Below are 20,842 nucleotides of genomic sequence, written 5' to 3'. Positions count from 1 at the left end.
ACATGTCTTTTATCACTTTCTACGATTATTTATTAACTGTCAGAGGAAATAAAATAACATAATTTTTATCTATTTTTACAAATGTTTTAAAACAATTTCATCATTTTGTCTTACCCAAATTGTCTTTATTTATAAATAGCATGTAATAAAAATTAATGTCATTTCTCGCTTCTAACGTCATAATTAAATATGGCTGTGATGACTACTCAGTCTTAAATCAATAATTTTATTACTATAGTTATTATTGTACTATGTTATTACTATTTTATATTTTATTACTATAATTATTACTATAGAAGGGGAAGTTTATTTTTTATTTCGTCATATGTTAATATGTTAATCATATTTTCGTCCATGAAGTTCTAGCAGAAAAACGTATGGCACATAGTAGGATGAATACAAATTCTCTGCGGAAGAGCGTAACCATTTAGAGTGACAGAGCACGTATTTTTCCGTAAAACATATAAAGTATAACTGATTAATAGTTTATAATTGATTTAAAAACTTGTTTTAAACTAGCCATTAACGCTAAGGTTCGAAGAGCATTGTTATTGTAATAGTGCCAGTAAATTTAATTAAACGTGATAATTATTGAGAGAACACAGATCAATCGAGAATAGCAAAACAATCGGAGCAATCGGTTCTTTTCGAAAAGTATAAAAGTATACGCGACAGCTTTGGTTTTTGTTTAATCATTAAATCAAACATAATTAGAGAGGTGTTACATGCTACTGCTATCATTATTACTAACAATTCGCCGATTCGCGTAAAGAAGGCACAGCAGTGTCTCGTATCATGCTTAACACCGAGCCACTACCATGTCTCTAGATAGACTACCATTACTATAAATTACTGCTATATTAGTATTAGTGCTCTACCGTTATAAAATTATTAATATTATCCAGATCTAAAGAGACGAGGTAATCACATGACTATTGCAAATGTGCTTTTCCGATTTTATCATTAAGAGACTTACAAGTAAATCCATGGAAGTGTCCTCCGATTTTGATTTTTGAATAATGAATATGTTTTTTCTAGATAAAAATAAGAAAACCATGTATTTTTTTACACTTTTAGGGAATGCAACACCTTTTTGAAAAAAAGTTATTCTTTCTTTCGAAGCGAATATCGTTGATACTGTAATAAAAATTAAACAGTTTGAAGAATATTAATACTTTATTTTTCATTATCATTTCCTAATTTAGTTAACCAGCGTATAATTTCGTTTTTATCTCATTTCCCTTTGTTAAATATTAAGTTATAAACAAATGAAGATCAATATCGAATAATAAATTGCTTTATCATTATCATTTTTTAATTAATTATAAACAAATAGAGATAAATTACTTTTTCATTATCATTTCTTAGCTTACGGCTCATGACTATTCAAGAATTCTATGTTGACAGTAGCGACACAATATCAAACAGCGATCTGGCGAAACCGGTTCCACACATTCAAGCACGAGCCCATATACAAGTGCTCGCCTTCGGCGCGTCGAGAGTGAACGAGACAGCAAGTTCCTTCTCACATTAGTCGCTTGTTTCAAGCGACCGAAAATGTTTTTTCGGCAATCTCGGCCGCTCGGCGGCCCTAGGTATCAATAAAAAGTGAGGGGCATTCTAAATAACATATAAGTTTTAATAAATTGTAATATTGTAATAGTATACCCTTCCCATTAATCCAAAATAGTATAAATCATGTTAAAACGCAACAGTTTACGAGAAATTTAATTATTTACGATTTTTCATGCGCGTTATATACCTCCTTCATAAACTCGAGTCAAGAATAGTTCAGTAAAAGTAAAATTTTGCCGGAAAAAAATTATAAATCAGCATTTTTCTTCACAAAAATCTTCGAGAGGCTATCAAAAATGAAATGCGTATGTTTGAGATTTGAGACTTATGAAGAAAATATGCGAAAAAAATCGAATAGTTGCAAAAAATACGTTTTTCGCTTATAAAACACGAAAGATATTGATTGTATAAAAAAAAATGGTATGAAAAATGTAGGTATTTGAAATACCTACAAAATGAGACATGGAACATTAAAATCGATCTATTAAGTAGAAAAAAAAAATTAAAAAACACTGAAAAAGGTCTCTTTTTCGCTCTCTGTTCATTAAAATTTAAACGCAAAGCTTCAAAATTTTCGTAAAATGTAGCCTTCGTAATAATGGACAAATCTAGCCTTGAACGAGCTTGAAATGTGCATTTTTGCAAAAAGGCATTTGTTCACTAAAAATCTGTCTGCGGAAAACTTAATTACTTATATCTTTGAGCAATCATAGAGCAATTTACAGGGGTGATTTTTCTTCTTTAAGAGTTGCACTATCACGTACATTTAATGACAAAACGATTTTTTGCAGTTAAACTATTATAAAATGATTTTAAAAAGTATCTTCTTTTCGTATAAAAAAATGGAATAAAGTTAATATGCATCATATCAAATAGCCATGTAAAGCGTTCGACAACTAATATTTTTTTACGCATTTAAAAATGAAAAGGATATCCTCCGATTATTAGGAACCGAGATAACAATTTAAAAAGAAAATCATTGTGGCTCTAATTTTTAAGATTAAGAATTCCATCTGGCACTTTCCTTGACAATTTGTCAAGGAAAAATTGAATTTGCTATTACAAAATTCTTGAATTTTTTGCTGCCGAAAAAGTTTATTTAAAACCATTGAAAAATTGAGAAACGCGAGCGAGGCAGCGCGCTGGGCGGAGTGGGGGAAGCCAGTAAAAAACTGTAATAAACTTATTGCGAAAAATACAACAAGGAATGCAAGAGATCCGGGTTCGACTCTCGGCCGAGGCAATATTTCTCGTAATAAGTTTATTACAGTTTTTTAAGATTAAATTTGGGAAATTTGAGGGGATTATTAATATTTCAGATTGATTGCGTTGAAAGTCCGACAACCATATCGGCACGCAATTATCATTTCTGAAATTAATTCATTTAAATGAATATATATAATAGTTCAACATCTTAACATTCAGACCGTAGTGATGCTTCATATTTAAAGTAATGTATTTAACATAAACGGTCTTATTTCCAATCTTATTGTAATTTGATGCCCTTTTTACATTTTTAATGTCTTTTCCGGTTGATTTTATGAATTTTTGTTAAGCTCTTGTTATTAGTAATAATATACTTTATAGAATTGGAAAGGATTGGGCAGTAGAAGTCAAGCGCAGAAGACGCAAATAATATATCTAAATGTGAAACTTTTTTATTCACTAAAACGCGCTATTTATAATACACTTTATATTCATATTTAAATAATATAATAACGATAAAGTTAATAATAAAAATAATGGTATTTGAAAATAATTAAGAAAATTATTATGTCTTTCTAATAAGTAGATGTAGAGATGTAGAAAAAAGTGCAGAAAAGGTACATGAAAGATGCGGAAGAAATGCGAGAGAGATGCGAAAAGTATAGAAAAGGTGTAGTAAAAGTGTAGAAAAGATGTCGAAAAGGTATAGAAAAGGTGTAGAAAAAGTATAGAAAAAGTGCAGAAAATAAGTGTAAAAAAAAGTGCAGAAGAGTTATAAAAAAGATATAGAAATAGTGCAGAAAGTGCGGAAAAAAATGCAGCAAAAGGAGACAAGATTTTGCGAAAACGACGTATCTGAATAAATAAATTGGGCTGAAAGATACATGCACATACCATATATCTATATATTTACGACAATGAAAATAATACTTAACAAAAATTCGTGAAATCTACCGCATTTAAAATTATGCGATTATAAACAATACAGACGCGTCAAGTATGCTGCTGCTAGAAATCTTGCTTAGTTTGATTTTTTATCTCTACAATTTTCTACTTGTTATCGATGTATCCCTTTCCCATCCCAATTTCCGCGCCTTTCATTACGCTATCTGTTGCATTTCATTCTCTCATTTTTTTGTGCTATACTTAATACACTTCAAATGTCATCCGTACTTTGTATAGTATATTATAATTGTGAGAAATTATTCCATACAACACTGTCTTAAAGGATGCCCAAAGAACGTTTACATCATAAGAATGCCTTCAAGATGCTGCTCGGAGAACTGTGTTCTATGGGACTTTTTAAATAGAAATACTTGAAATATTATTAGGTGTTGGAATTAATTCGTAGCGTTTTACAAGTGATGGGAAGTACTTTCATTAATGTATTTTTTAATGCTCATGTGAAATAAATAACATTCTTTCATTAAAAAACGCTACGAATTAATTCCAACACCTAATATTTTTATTTCACTTCTTTTTTTATGGTATTATCTTTGGTATCTTTTTTTTTCAAAATATACTTGACGCATTTTTTTATATTTTTAATATCTTTTTCGGTAGATTTATATTTACTGGTGTAAAAATTGGAAACAATCAATACAGTCTTATTGTTAAAATATTATCGATTAGCTTCACATTTCAAAATACACTTAAGAAAGTTATAAAATAGGCAAAAAATATTCAGAGATTCAGAAAGCACACTCCAAAAGAGCTTAAGAATCTCTAGATTTATCCATTCGATTTACATATGCCAATTCTTAGAACTCTTGGACGTTTCCTTCTTATTACGAGAAGCAAGTCCATCTCATGGTGGGATCGCATATGAAAATGATAAATCTTGCTCAGTTTCTGCTGCCAATCAGTTTATGTCAGTAGGCTCTGCTCGGTTTCTGTTCGCAATTTACTGTCAGGTTATGCAGCAGACTTTGTTTGGCTTCTGTCGCCAATTTGTTGGCATAGGCATGTCAGCAGACTTTGTTATATTTTCGACAGCAGTTTACTGTCAACATTGTCTGATAGTACAAACTCTGTTGTCTACAATTTGTTACCTTTCTGCAATTAAAAGTTGATAGCAGGCTCTGCTTAAAATCTATTTCCCCAAGCTTTGCTATCAGGGTACATAATGCCCAAACTTCTTATCTTTTAATTGAATTTCACTGATTACTCAGTGCCAAATATGCTAATATGATATGCTGGCAATTCAGTACCATGTATGCCACTTCAGTAGATTATCCATTGATTCAGATTTAGAAAGTGTATATCACATGGACATGACGGACATTCTTTCCTCGTCGTTTTTTTATCTTTACGTAAAGGATACAATCTTGCTTATTTTTGCAATTTAATGAAAAAATATAAATATAAAAAAGATAAATTTTTTAACGAAAATAATGCGTTAGTCACACTTTGCTGACATTTTAATCCGAGGAAAAAAACGCTTTTTACGCGAATGATTGCTAGACGTATACTAACGATAAATACTCTGATTAAAAAGCTAAGCATCTGTATCGATAATTGAAGCTTCAAACCTTCAGTCGATGGCAAGTACACGCCCTTCCGATGTCAGAAAGATTCTAAAATCTAGCGTGAAAGATGATCATTTTGACCTAGAAGGACCACGAAGTGTTAAGGTTACCCAAAGTCATATCCTCCTACCTATCCTATAATTTTGATAATAGCTATTTTTTCTCTATCTCTAATCGTTTTTTTTCGAAAAAAACAGTGAACTTTTTATCAGACTCACCCTGTGATATATATCGGGTGTTTCAGGCCATCTTTTTACCTTCGTAAAATAAAGTCCAATTGTAAAAAGTTCAGACAAAAGTTGTACGGTTTAAAAAGATATACTTATTAATCTTATCAGTTTGACCTTAGGTGGCGTTGTCAAGATCAGGTCATGTCGATTTTTTTAAATGGAACATCCTATTTTTTATTCCAAAATCTTATAGTCGATGTCGAGAGCAAACACTATAATAAAGTTATTTTTCATTGAGTACTTTTCGAATTATAAGATTTGAAAGTTACAGTACCGCCACGGCATTAGCATTACGTAAAGTGTCCAACTGACGGCTAAAATCTCTTGAATGTTGTTCAGAATCATGTCCTGGATAACATTCATCAAGATCAAGGCCATTGGAGATTATTCCTCTTATTTTCATTTTTACACTAAAAATTCATTTTTACGTAAATATTTTTAGAAAAATCATTATACATTTTTCCATGTCCAGAATTTTATAACGTATAAAATAGGGATATTCATAGATTATTTATTGTAATACGATAGGTCATGCATATTATAAACATTTTTTAATTGTAAACGCTGAAGATGGCCAAAAGCAATGATATAATCATGTATTTAAAGAAGTAAATTTAAAGAAGAGAAATACATACATGTAGAAAAGAAATATATACATGTAGAAAATACATATTATAAATACACGCGAATCTGACAGCTGTGGTAAAGTCTTTTATTAGCTCTGTCACATCATTTTAATATTATATTTAGATAATATATTTTTATAATAGTTTTAATGTGAAAGATATTTCTTGAAATTATATATGCACATATACATATATATAATTTCAAAAAATATATATGTATATATATTAGGTGTTGGAATTAATTCGTAGCGTTTTTTAATGAAAGAATGTTATTTATTTCACATGAGCATTAAAAAATACATTAATGAAAGTACTTCCCATCACTTGTAAAACGCTACGAATTAATTCCAACACCTAATACATAAGTAGAAATAATTAACTAAAAATTAAAGCTTTATATCACACATGCTCATATTTAAATCTTTCACTAGAAGTTTATTTTTTGTCGCTGTACTAGCAAAATTTTCTCATGTTCAAATATGTGGCTTCGGGGAGTGTACTACCAAAGCTATCATTCTATCCTTGTTTGACATCTAATGATTAATAAAGATAAAATGATGCAATAGCTCTAATAGCATACTCCCTGAACAATTGATTTCATTTCAAATACGAGTACATAATAGTTCAGTTGCAAAAAATAGATCTTTAAAATCATAGACAATAATAATAATACCAAAAAATAACCAGATTTCTAAGAAAATAAAAAATGCTTACAAATCTCGTAAATTAAACATTTGCAATGATTTATCAATCAACTTTCAAATATAACTTATAAAGTACACAAAAATTACAAAGCCTGCTATCTCAGCTTGAAAGCAAATAAATATTTTTATAGTTCTGACTCTACAATGTAATAATAAAAAATTTAATTAACAGCCGGTTGTTGTACACAAAGTTATTTATTTACTCATTAATCTGCAAACGTTCTACTGATGTTTTCGATCCTTCTCAATACGAAAACATTAATTAATTAAATAAATTATATACTGTAAATTAAAATATATAATTTATATAATATTAGAGTCGATTTAAAATACAAAACTACAACGTAAATTGATAACAATTCGCTCTAGTAATTTACAACAGAGTAATAAATAGTAACATCCAGATCAAATTGAATGAGCTATAATTAAAACATAAATGAGAAAAAGCATACAGCCACATACGCAAGAAATTTTTTGTCAAAGTCATATATTTCAAATTAAAAATATAAGCTATAATATTATATTATATATATATATAAACTATATTATATATTATATTATATAATATATTAGGTGTAACAATGTAATATTTATTATTCACAACTATAATTTTCAACGGTACATTTCGACTTTACTTACAAGGAAACACAACAAAAATGAATCTCTCCAATTTAAATAAGTTTTTAGTATGTTGTTTTATGGAAAAAAAATAAGAGACACATATTTTTTTTATACGTGTTGAGTCGCACGTTAAGTGGTGAAATCCTCCCTTGAAAAAAATCGGTTTTTTTTTTCAGATTGAATATCGTCAAAACTATAAAAGAGAAAAAAAATTTCAGAATGAAAATTGAATGAGAATTGAATAATACATGGGATGAAGTTTCAACGATATTCAATCTGAAAGAAAAAAACCGATTTTTTTCAAGGCAGGATTCACCCCCTTAAGAGGGGGATGACTCAGCACGAATAAAAAAATATGTCTCCTATTTTTGTCAATAGAACAACATACCAAAAGTAAACTCATTTAAATCGGAGAGATTCATTTGGTTGTGTTCCCTTATTAGTCCTCAGTCGTAGAATTACATAATTATCCCATCTGATTAGATTAACATATTATGAGGATCATTTCAGCTTCGAGTTACAATAGACAGTATAATAACAACCACATTATATTTAGTCAAATTTGTCAAATTATTGGGTCATCTAAAAAGTATCCGCGGTTTTTTGTCACTAGATGGTGTTGATGCTCAACACATCTAGTGACAAAAAATCGGATACTTTTTAGATGACCCATATAAACGACGTAATGATGAGTCATGGATCCAAATTCTTCGATTAATAGAGAAAAAGAGCAGTCAGTATAAATAAAGAAAATTCTAGTAACATTATTGTTATAGCTTAATATCAAATTACATAAGATGATTGTAAATACGTCCTTAATAATGTTGATAGATTAACTAAATAAAATAAAACAATATAGTCAAAATTGAAGTTATAAAAAAATATCGTTACAAATTGAAATTTAAACATATCTTTAAAAATTAAAACAGTAAAAATAAAAATAATAATTTATAAATTTATGTGCATATATATATATATATATATACAATATATATATATATATATATATATATATATATATATTGAATCAAAAAGCATATCAGAATATAAATAAAATTGTTTTCAGTTATATGTAAAAAAACAAATTAAATTAAATGAAGTTATACATCATTATGCAGAAATGAGTCTTTTATTGTAATTTACTTCAGTATCCAATATTCTAACATTCTTCCAATCGAAACTATGGTATTGCAATACATTCCCAGGGTTGGATAAGTTAAATTTTTTTTTTAACTAAGTTAACCTTAAAAATTTAACTTAGTTAAGATATAAATTAATTTATAATGAAATTAATTGAATTAAAAGTTAAGTTGATAAAAAAAAGTAATTGAAAAGTTAAAAATTAAATTTGTTTTTTTTTATTTTTTTATTTCATGATTCCAGGGTTTTAGTCTTACAAATAACGGAAATGACAAATATATACCTCATTTAGAAAATACTCTATATTCTATTTACATGTTTTGTTTATATATACTATTATATATACTGTTTGAATATTTTGTTCACATATACTTATTAAATTTAAGTAATAAAGCCATTTCGAAATTTTTGTCGGACATCTTTTCTCGCAAGTTATCGAAAATGAATCTTCCTGTACTGAACAACCAGTCAACGTGAGTTCACGTGAGCCGAATTGATGAGTTATATTTTAATAATAAGGAATAATAGATTTCAACCTATCAGAAACTAGATACGTCAAATATATGGTTTCTGACATTTGGAGATTGGAATCTGAAGGTCGATTGTGTAATTTGAAATGAGATAAAAATTATAAAAGTGAGCAAATTCACTAGAATATTTATAATTTCATTGGTTAACACCTAATAAAGTTGCTCATTTTTGCAATTTTCACCTTATTTTAAGCTATTGCTATTGCCGCGTATTATGTCTGAGACTTAACTTCAAAAAATTAAATAAAAAATTAATAGTTACGGATAAAATGTAACTAAATAAAGTTAAAAAGTTAAGAGTCTAAATTGTAACTAAGTTAAGTTAAAATTAATTAACTTTTTAACTTTTTAACTTAATTTTTATCTTTTTAACTTAGCACTACCCTGCATGTTCCGTTATAAACGAATGTCTAGATGAGTCAAGTTTTATATTGTTAATATGCTCATTTATTCTGATATTGAGTTTTCCCTTCGTCTGCCTCACATAAGAAATGTGCAATTGTTACATTGAATCTTATAAACTACATTATTATTTTATCAGAATATACTTTTTTATGCGCTTTTATAAATTTGTTTAATTTGCTGATGCATCTGTAACCTATACTATAGATTGATTTACTAATCATGTGGCAGACTGTGTGACACTACAAATGAACGAAAGTACAAAAAATTTTTTGTTATTAGAGATTACTTTATTATTAACATGAACATTGTTGTGATTGTTCTTGCGTAGAATTTTTGTTGAGAGCAACTTTTTTAATCTTGTATTGAACAATTTAAATATTAATTCTAACGGATATCCATTGTTCAAAAGAATTTGAATACACATTTCTAAGATCTTTTCGTAAAACTTAGGATGTGATAACAAAACTGCTCGATCCACTAGACTATTTACGGTACCAATTTATGGCAAAAGCTACGGTCCATTTGATGTTACAAATGCTTCGAAGCATTTTTTGATTAATCAGTTAATAAAATTCTTTCTTACGATTGGTCAATCAAAAGTTTCGAAGCATTTGTAGTGTCAAGTGAACCACATCCAAAGGGAGTGATTAAACAAGTAAGAGAGATATCTATCCGAATACGAAATCTTTTTTTGAAACCAATCCACCGTTATCACACCATCCTCCATTATAAGTAATAGGTTTAAAAAAAAATTTATACTATGGTTCTCTTCACATTCAATTGTAAATTGTAAATCGAATGTGTATGCTATTAAAGGTCTTACAGATAGATGAAATCTGATCGAAACGGGCCGCCATAATTATGTCATCCACGTATCGGAAGTAAAACGAAAAATTAACATTGAGCATATTCAAAAATTTTTCCTTAAAATCCTGTAGAACAATGTCAGCCACAATGGGAGAGAGAGAGAGGAGAACCTATTGGTGTACCAAACGTTTATTTATATATAACGTTATTGAATTTAAAGTACATGGAAGATAATATAAATTCAATTGTACATATAAAAATTCTGTCTTAGGAATCGATGTTTTTTGCTCTATGTATTGCCATCTTTATTAATATGACCAGATCTTGAGGGATATTGGTAAACAATGACGTGACATCCAAAGAAATTAATAACTCCAACTCATTGATTTTTTTACCTGACAGTTGCTTGTACAAATCGAAACTATTAGGAGCTCTTCAACAATTGTCAGGCAAGTTATTAGCAACAATTTTATGTAGAAATACAGCTAATCCATCTTATATAATTTGATATCAAGCTACAACAATAGAGTTACTGGAATTTTCTTCTTTACTCATACTGACTGCCCTTTTTCACTATTAATCGAAGAATTTAGATACATGACTCATCGCTTATAATTTAACAAATTTGACTAAATATAATACGATTGTTCCGTTATGCTATCTATTGTAACTTGAAGGTGAGATGATCCTCATAATATGTTAATCGGATATATGGGGCAATTATGTATTTTCACAGCTGATGAAGATTAAGTGAAGTCGAAACCATTGAAATTTATCGTTAAAAATTATAGTTGTGAAAAATAAATATTACATTGTTACCTAATTATAGCTCGTTTTTTGTTGACCTGGATGTTACTATTTATTAATCTGTTAAAATATGTACAAAATACAATTTAAAAGACAAAAGTAATTTAAAAAATATGAAACATATATCTAAGGTCATTTCGTTATTGCAATGAAGTCAATAATTACAAAAGTAAGACACAAATTCAGGTGTGACAGTGATCAATTGACAGATTGATCAATGTGTAATACCAATCGTTCTGATAAAATAATGATTAAAGCTGACAGAAGAGACTTACATAAGTATTTCATGGATTTTGATCAACTTTTACATGGTTATTCTGGGACACCAAAAAATAATCCCTGTAAAGCAGTAAATTGCACCTCTACGTATTTTTCGAGAAAATCGTGATTTTAAGTCACGACGATGGATCGCTTTCAAACCTGAGGGAATCAATAGATCAATAGATATTTAAAAAACAAGTAATTTACACTTTTTTGAATGTCGTTTTAATGAAACGGTTAGTAAGTGTGATTGTTGCATGACACCAACATTTATTCGGTACACATGGTGAAGATAATATGTTTCGTATGCTTCTATGACAACTACTACCTACCATTATGTGTACCATTTTGCCAAAGAGCATTGTGAATAAATAACGAGAAATAAACCGTATGTACAGTATAAATTAATTTTCCTAATATATATATACATAAAAATTACTCGTTTTTTAAATCTATCGATTCCCTCAGGTTTGAAATCTATCGATTCCCTCAGGTTAGAAAGCGAGTCGTGATCTAAAATCGTGATTTTCTCGAAAAATATGTAGAGGTGCAATTTACTGCTACAGGGATTATTTTTTGGTGCCCAAGAATAATGCAAAAGCTGATCAAAATATGTGAAATATTTATGTGTCTTTTCTTGTGAGCCATTGTGATGATAGTGTTAGACAAAGAACAGTATTATAATAGACAATATTAATAGACGTTTAAGTTCAGAAGCGATTAAGAAACAGATTAATGGCTTGAACTTACAAACTGATTCGGAATTTCTTGATCCTCGATATAACGATATTATTATTAAGTTACAGAATTCTGTTGCTTCTTGATCTTAGTATTATCACACTGTGTATAAATTTATTATTTATTTATATATTTGTCTTCTTATTTGATCTTAGACTTAGAGATAGGTCTTACTCTATGTAATAAGCGCTTGGATTTACTTTGTACATTACAGTTTCAACATTCATAAGATATAAACACAATAATAATTTCACTGATTCGGTTTTCATGTTAAATCAATTTTATATATTTTACATAAGTCTGAGATACAATGATTATATGTATATCTTTCTTATAATATAATTGATACATAATATCTATTGTTATACGATCAGTGACTATTATATTTATTATTTCTATAATTTGACACATAATTTATTGTAACATCACAATAATTCAGCTTGAATCATTATTTTATCAAAACGTCTGGTATTACACATTGGTAAATCTGCCAACTGACCACTAGTCTGTCCGACTTGTTTACACTTTTTACACTCAGCATCTTCGTTTTCTTTCTTTTCAGTGCCAAATATTGTATATCTATCTCATTTTAAGTGTAAAATGTATAAAAAAATATAAGCAAGTCGAACAGACTAATTGTCACATCTGAACTTGCGTCTTACTTTTGTAACTACTGACTCCATTGCAGTAACAAAATGTGTTTCATAGATATATGTTTTGTACTATTGTATTTTAAATTGTGGCAAATCACAACTCTAATTTATGTAATATTAATATACAACAAGAGTTTAATGTTTACTAGAGTCAAAGCTGGATCTAGATGCTTTTAACTAATTTTTATGTGAAGGATGCCAGATTGAGCAAATCTTAGCAAAAATCTAAAATCCAGCTTCGACTGTAATAAATATTAAACTCTTGTTGTGCATTCTAATATTATATATATTGTAATTTATAATGTATAATTTATTTAATTCATTAATTTTTCGCATTGAGAAAGACTGAAAACATTGGTTGGATATGCGGATTAATTTTGACAAATAAATAAATAACTTAATGTATCAACAATCGTCCAGGCTCTTAATTGGCTTTTTTATCCCCCTTTAGTCGATTTATTCTCAAAGCCTTATATATTTTTAAGTAATATTAATAAAAAATTTGTATCTGTTTTCTACATATAAAAAATAGTAAACAAATCTTGAAAATAGCTTAAAAACAATGTTACGTACGTCGATTTTTTTGAAGTATTTATATCGTAAGAACTTGAAAGATCTTTGGTTATAGCGATGAATCCTAGTCAATCCTACCCAGTCCTACCGTTCGTACAATCTGATTATTAGCAGGATGCTTATTCGCTGTGATGTAATTCACTGGAGAATCATATTGTTTTTCTACAATGTATACAATCACCACTAGCCCCTACATCACCTGCGAAGTACGAAATTGCCATATTGATCATGTTGCATGTCAGGCACAGATGGTTAAATCCATGGTGAAAATTAGAGTATCTATAATAAGAGTACAGCCCATAGGTAACAATCTGTGATTGGTCCAAATTGAGGCAAAAGCAGAAGTTGCATACTCGTGTGTACTATCAGGCCCGCGCGCTTTTATCTCTAAAATTCTATAGTATGCGTAACGTAAATTATAACGTGTTAGCGCGCTAACATCGTTGTAAGCGCGTTCTAAATACGAGCTTCATGGCTTCTGCACACTGGATGCGAAACGCTTGCCGTGCGGCAAAATCGCGGTAACCAATAAATATTGTATTGTATGTAATCTTATTGGCTATCGCATCACATTTTGCTGTGCGGTAAACGTTTCCGCGTACAGTGTGCAGGAGCTATCAGTGTACAATGCAGTGCATTAATTCGCTGAGTCATACTAGCGGCCCGACTTATCAAAAATAAGAATACATCGTAAAAACGAATGTGGTTATAATTAAAACGTATAAAAAGAGAAATAATACATGGTCTACAATGAGCAGTAGCAGTAATGGATTAAGGTGTAGATATAGAAATCAACCAATCATAATTGAATGTGAGAAAAATAATCAACTATGATTGATCGATTTCTACTTCTTAATCAACTACTGTTACTGCCCATTGTAGACCATGCATAAGACTATGAATACCGATCTAAGAATTTTTTCAGAACTTTTTAGTACTGCAGTTTGTGATATTTAATTATAAACTATAACTTGTGCGATGGTTTCTTATGCTCTTCTTTTTATATGTTTCAAAAATAAGAAAATGCAGTACTAAAAAGTTCTGAAAGAATTCTTAGATCGGTATTCATAGTCGATTCTTATGCATGGTCTAAAATGAGCAGTAACAGTAGTTGATTAAGGAGTAGAAATCGATCAATCATAGTTGATTATTTTTCTCACATTCAATTATGATTGGTTGATTTCTATATCTACACCTTAATCCACTACTGTTACTGCTCATTGTAGATCATGTATTATTTTCTTAAAAGACTGTCTTAAGTAATGCTTAAGTCGCTAATTGGGCCTCTAATTGGTACATGACTTCTTAAAACTGTACTTAAGATGATTTTGAATATAAGATCTGACTATGAATACCGGCTTTAGAGTTCTATGGGAAGAAAATAAATGATATTTGTCTCTTACAGTTTTTCTGTAAAGTTGATAGTATTTGAGTAAAAAATAAACGTCGATAAGTCAGGCAGCTACTATGACCCAGCGAATTAATGCACTGCTCACATACAAGCACTTCGATTCTTTCCCTCGAACATTCTCACAAACTGAAAAATGACTGAAAAATGACACTTTTCTACATTAATGCTCATAGTTCGTGCGTGATTAACGACACGACCACTAACGAGATAAAGTCTGAGCAAGAATTGTCGTAACACTTACTTAGACTTAAATTGTAGACGTAAGTAACGCACAAGCTTTCACGTATGACGTAGAACTTATTGCAATGTCTCCAAGAGATGGCAATAAATCGTACATCATACGCCAAAACTTGTGCATTATTTACGTCTACAACTTAAAGGTCGACAGAGGTGATGGGCCAAGCCTGATTTAACTTTGGGGACCTTACGTGGTAGGTCCTTGAAGCTCTAGATTTAAGGCTGCCAACTTCAGATAATATTTCTATCTTCTTATGTGATTGTATTGGGTCATCTAAAAAGTATCCGCGGTTTTTAGATGACCCAATATATTCATATACGTACGAACACTAATATGATTCCTGTCGAGAGCGAATAAGACAGTTATTGTTAGTCGGTCCTGTCCCGAAGTCGGAGCGAATATGCTACCTTATCCACAAAAATATATGCGTTAACTACCATCCACCATCCAGCGAAACCGCCCCGAGAAGGGCAATGGAAAAACCCAGCAGCGGGGCGTTTTTGCAGGAATGAGCAGTTTCGCCGCGATACGCCTCGAATCTTCGAGGCGTCTCGCGCCCACCAGGATCATGAGGAGGCCTATTCATTTGCGTCTCGTCTCCAGCCGCACGCTCTGGAAGGATAAGGATTAGGGATTGAGATTAGGATTAGTATTAGATATATTGGCTTGTCCATAATGCTGAGACAATCAAGTAATTAGATTGCCTCCTGCCTTATCGGAACAAATCAGCTTTATATGGGGCACCAGTAAAACTCGGAACGATAAGTCGCGAATCGAAATGCACAAGGCGTCAAACTACCGACGCCCAATCAAATCACCGACGCCAAAGCGAACAAGACAGCGAAAAAGAGTGACCGAAAATGCTTTCTCAGCGATCTTGGTCGCCCGGTGTATATCAGTATAAGAGCATTCGAGATAACATATAAGTTTTAATAAATTTTAGTAATTATATACCTTTCTCATGTAATAGGAACATGTTAATGTATAGCAAAATTGATTTCAAAACGTGATAATTTATAAGATATTAATTATTTACAATTTTCCATGCACGTTATATACCACGTTCATAAAGGCAATATGTAAGAGCTCTGTGTGATCGTGCGCGTAAGGTGCGAAATCGGTAAACTAGAGATCCCACGTTCAAATCCTACGTTTTTTTTCTTTTTTTTCACATATTTTTTCTAAAATAAAGTTATTAATAAACATATTAGGGCGAACATATTTTTATATAATTATTAAATTTAAACACTTTAAAAGTTTTAAATCAACAACCAAAATATAGTCAAACAAAAACAAAATAATCTAATGTTAGAATGAATATAAATAAAATTATTGAAATCATATCAGAAATTGGATACAATATAAATAAATAAATATTATAAATAAATTAAATCTTCATTGTATCAATGAGTAATAAAAAATTCAAACTAAAATTACTCCTTTTGTTCAAATACAAAAAAAAATGGAATCATGAGTTAAAGTTTTTATAATTACGTTATATTGGGTCATCTAAAAAGTATCCGCGGTACTTTGTCACTAGATATATGACCATCAACACACATCTAGTGACAAAAAACCGCGGATACTTTTTAGATGACCCAATATAAAGTCAAATAATTGATGTACCTTAGCCAAAATTTAATGTCCTGAAGTACATCTATGTATACATATAAAAAATTAATTAATAAGAAAATTCAATTTAATAACAGATTTTATGAAAAAATTATATTCAAATAGACCAAACAGTAAAAATGCTTCGCATCAAAGTAATTCCAACTTCGAAGATTTTAAGTCCAGTTGCCCCAATGTTACTTTGACTTTAGTAAAGCTTAAAACTCTCTCTGTCTCTGTCTCTCTTTCGCTTTAAAACGAGACAGATAGAGTCTCAAATCTCGCTTAAAGTCAAAATAACATTGGTGCAACCAGACCTTAGTGCATTAATGCAAATATTTTTAATTAAAACCTGTTTTAATAATTTACTAATTTAACTATAACTTCCCTTCATACATTATAGTACATATCCAAATGTTGATTAATTAATTCAATGTTTAATTTAAACTATGCTTTCATTGTAAAATATTAGCTTTTTATCTCGCTACACGTACTTTTATTAATGTGTTGAGATAAAAAGCCACTCTCCTAATACTGAAATTATTTTCACAAACAAAACAACTTTTAAATAGAAATTGAAATTGACGAATGCATTCGGGAAGACATTATCGCTATTTCTATTATTCCATCTTCTGTTTATTAGATGTAAAATGTAAAACAAGAATAATATGCCAGGAAAGAGATAAAATAAAGTAGTTGATTTCATCATCTAACTTTATATAACGTAATTATAAATACTTTAACTCATGATTCCAATTTTTCTCACTTTTCAACAAAGTGTAGGTCCGATTTGAATTTTTTTATTACTCACTGACACATAATAAAGATTTAATAAATTAATTTATTTATATTGTGACCAACCTCTGATATGATTTTAATAATTTTATCTATATTTTTCCTAACGTTTGATTATATTTTGGTTGTTGGTTTAAAACTTTTAAAAGCACGAATAAATTCAATAATTATATAAAAATATGCTCGCCCTAATATGTTTAACTTTATTTCAGAAAAAATATATGAAAAAAGGAAAAAAATATAGAATTAGAACGTGGGATCTCCAACATACTGATCTCGCACCTTACGCACACGACTACATAAAATTCTTACAAACTGTGTTTATAAACACAGTATATGACTCCCATAAAAAATCGTAAATAATTAATATCTCATAAATTATTGCGTTTTAAAATAATTTTTGCTATTATACATTAATGGGAAAAGTATATGATTACTAAAATTTATTAAAACTTATATATTATCTCGAATGCCCTTATACTGATATACATCGAGCGGCCGAGATCGCTGAGAAAGCATTTTCGGTCTTCGTTTCTACTAAGCGCGACAGATCGAAAGAGGGTTTTTTTCAACAGATCTCATCCTGTCTAGTTCGTTCTCGCCCACTCTCGGCACGCCAAAGGCGTGAATTGTCAATGCCATCAAGAAAGACAAGAAAACCTATTACCTTTCTTTGTTCAACTCAATGTGAAGAATTTGATTCCCTATGATTTGACCCTATGATTAGCAATCAGCTGTATGAACGTGCAATTCTGGTGACCTAGGTTATGCTCATTTTTCTTCTCGAAAAAATATTATTTTTTTATGAAATCTGTTAGGATTTCTTTTTTATATTATTAGGTGTTGGAATTAATTCGTAGCGTTTTACAAGTGATGGGAAGTACTTTCATTAATGTATTTTTTAATGCTCATGTGAAATAAATAACATTCTTTCATTAAAAAACGCTACGAATTAATTCCAACACCTAATATATTGGGTCATCTAAAAAGTATCCGCGGTTTTTTGTCACTAGATGTGTGTTGATGGTCATATATCTAGTGACAAAGTACCGCGGATACTTTTTAGATGATCCAATATATACTAGGAAGGTTCATATAGAGCCGGATTTTGCAAATTGATTCTTGAAAATTTTTTTAAATAAAATTATGTACCTTACCTTAATTGCATTATAGTACACATCGGATGAGATATTAGAACAAATTCTTATTATGCCTTTTTTACAAAAAAAAAGTAGCTCTGTACGAGCCTTCAGGAGCCTTTTCTAAATATCACAATTACGAATATCACAATTAAAACGCGATTCATGTTATATTTTAGCCATAATTTCAGCATAAAGGTATGCATTTTATAAGTGCAGATCTAGGTCAGTTATGCTCATTTTTCTTCTCGAAGAAATAATATTTCTTTATAAAACCTGTTGGGATTTCTTTGTTATATTAGTGAAGAGCCAGATTTTGCAAATTGATTCTTGATAATTTTTATTAATAAGATCATATACATTTCAACTGCATTATAGTACACATCGAGTGAGATATCAGAACAAATTTTTATTTTTCTCTTTTTATAAAAAAATCGCTCTGTACGAGCCTTCAGGAGTTTTTCCTGATTACGAATATCGCAATTAAAACGCGTTCCATCCAGTATTTTTAGCCGTAATTTCAGTATAAAAAAATTCATCTTTGACTAGAGGTCTTCACGGGTTTCTTCTGTCGACCCTTAAGTCTCTTCTTCTTCTTCTTCAAAATTAATGGCACTCGCCGCAAAAATGGCGGCGATTTCGGCCAAAATCGTAAATAAATCATGAAAACCAGTGAATGAGAAATAATGATGTAATCAAGATAAATAATGTATCGCAATGCACAATCGAAGCTGGAAACGCTTTTCAAAAAATGGGTGAGATGGTGCAATACCCAAAGCGAGACGAGACGCACGTCTGTCCCGCTCGCGTGATCTCGCGAGACTCCCTTAAGTCTCTAAGTAAATATTACAATTCTTGTGCTCAGACCCATACTATTAAAGATTGTCAACCCTGGGCAAATTTTTGGCGGTATAAAAAGGATCTCAATCCGGAGTAATTGAAGAATATGATATTATCGACAATTAATATATTAGGTGCGCAACTAAGTTCCCGCTGTTTGTCAACAGATGGCTCCAGTAGTAAGTGAACAGTTTTATCGTGATGATATACGAGCTCTGTCAGAAAGATGGGAAAAAGTAGTAGCTAGCGATGGGCAATACTTTCAATGATTCATTTGTAACCATTTTTTCACAATAAAGTTGCATTTTCATCAAAATAACAGCGAGAACTTAGTTGCGCACCTAATAAATTTGCTATGTTAACATAAATATTTGACTAATATACATTATTAAATTCATAATTTTTTATTACATAAATAAATATACATATTTGTAAAGCTGTAATATCCTATATACTGCTGAAAAATTACAATTTTTTTTTGCAGTTATCGGGAGCGATGCAATTGCGCACGTAGCAATTGCCCACTGCCAATTGCAATGACATCTGCGCAGGAATTTAGAGTTATTTTTTTTTAGCGCTGTGATTAGTTTGTGCACAATTTTGGATCGTAGACAATTGCCATACAATCGCAGTTATCATCTCTGGCTTAGTTTCCACCGAGAGTTTAAATGGGATCAGAATGTAAGAACCAACTAACTACAGTCGAATATTTCCCTGTATAGTCGAACGACAGGGGAATGCTCAACTGTAGTTGGTTCTTACATTCTGATCCGGTTTAAATTCTCGGTAGAAATTAGACCTCTGTTGATAATCAAACTTTGGCCGGTATTCATAGTCAGTTCTTATTTCAAGACCGTTTTAAGTAATGTCTTAAGACGCTAATGCCTCTGATTCATGACATCTCAAGACAGAATTTAAAATGGTCTGAATATGAGAACCGACTATGAATGGCCTTTGACGATAACACTGAAATCACAATTTTAAAGAAAAATTAAGTATTATTGAGTTCTAAATGCATAAATACGTCTATTAAACTAAATTATAAATTATAAAATTAATGCAATATTATTAGTTTTTTTAATTACTCTTAATTACTTCAATATTCATAAGGACGCGAACTCCCATAGAGCCGGTTCTACATTAGTTGCAAGCCGATTGCAAGTTTGTTGCAACAGCCAATCTGAAACTCGCATTTTGAAATTAACGCTTCATATTGGCTGTTGCAACAAACTTGCGATCAACTTACAACTAATGTAGAATCAGCTTAATAGTATCTCGTCGGTAGCGACACGACTAAAAGCTCCGGCAGAGAGTCAGAGCGATATTCGTCACGTGCGACACGTGATATCCAATAAGAGTATATCTTTGGAATGAAAACATCGATAAAGCTGTACATTGAATATC

General features: G+C 30.3%; 1 protein-coding gene across 3 annotated transcripts in view; it reads right to left on the bottom strand.

Moving 5' to 3' along the window:
- The window catches only part of Ykt6 (YKT6 v-SNARE homolog), a 59,076-nt gene extending 45,404 nt beyond the window's left edge, over window positions 1–13,672 (bottom strand). Inside the window, exons 1-3 of one of the 3 annotated variants that reach the window (XM_087407546.1) lie at window positions 13,405–13,672; window positions 5,528–5,751; window positions 5,313–5,390 (exon numbers count right to left, since the gene is read on the bottom strand). Coding sequence is in view for 1 of the 3 variants with exons in the window: in XM_087407544.1 (XP_087263670.1) it covers window positions 977–1,057 (81 nt within the window). In the remaining 2 variants the exon portion in view is untranslated. Of the gene's footprint in view, window positions 1–976; window positions 2,039–5,312; window positions 5,391–5,527; window positions 5,752–13,404 lie in introns of those variants that run through there. The other 2 variants (XM_087407545.1, XM_087407544.1) reach the window with 2 other exon arrangements.
- Window positions 13,673–20,842: the final 7,170 nt, after the last annotated feature.

This window comes from Acromyrmex echinatior, chromosome 7 (assembly GCF_024713525.1).
Source record: "Acromyrmex echinatior isolate Ae372 chromosome 7, ASM2471352v2, whole genome shotgun sequence".
NCBI lineage: Eukaryota > Metazoa > Arthropoda > Insecta > Hymenoptera > Formicidae > Acromyrmex > Acromyrmex echinatior.
The sequence above is the reverse complement of the archived record's forward strand: the minus strand, read 5'-3'. Positions and strand labels throughout refer to the sequence as shown.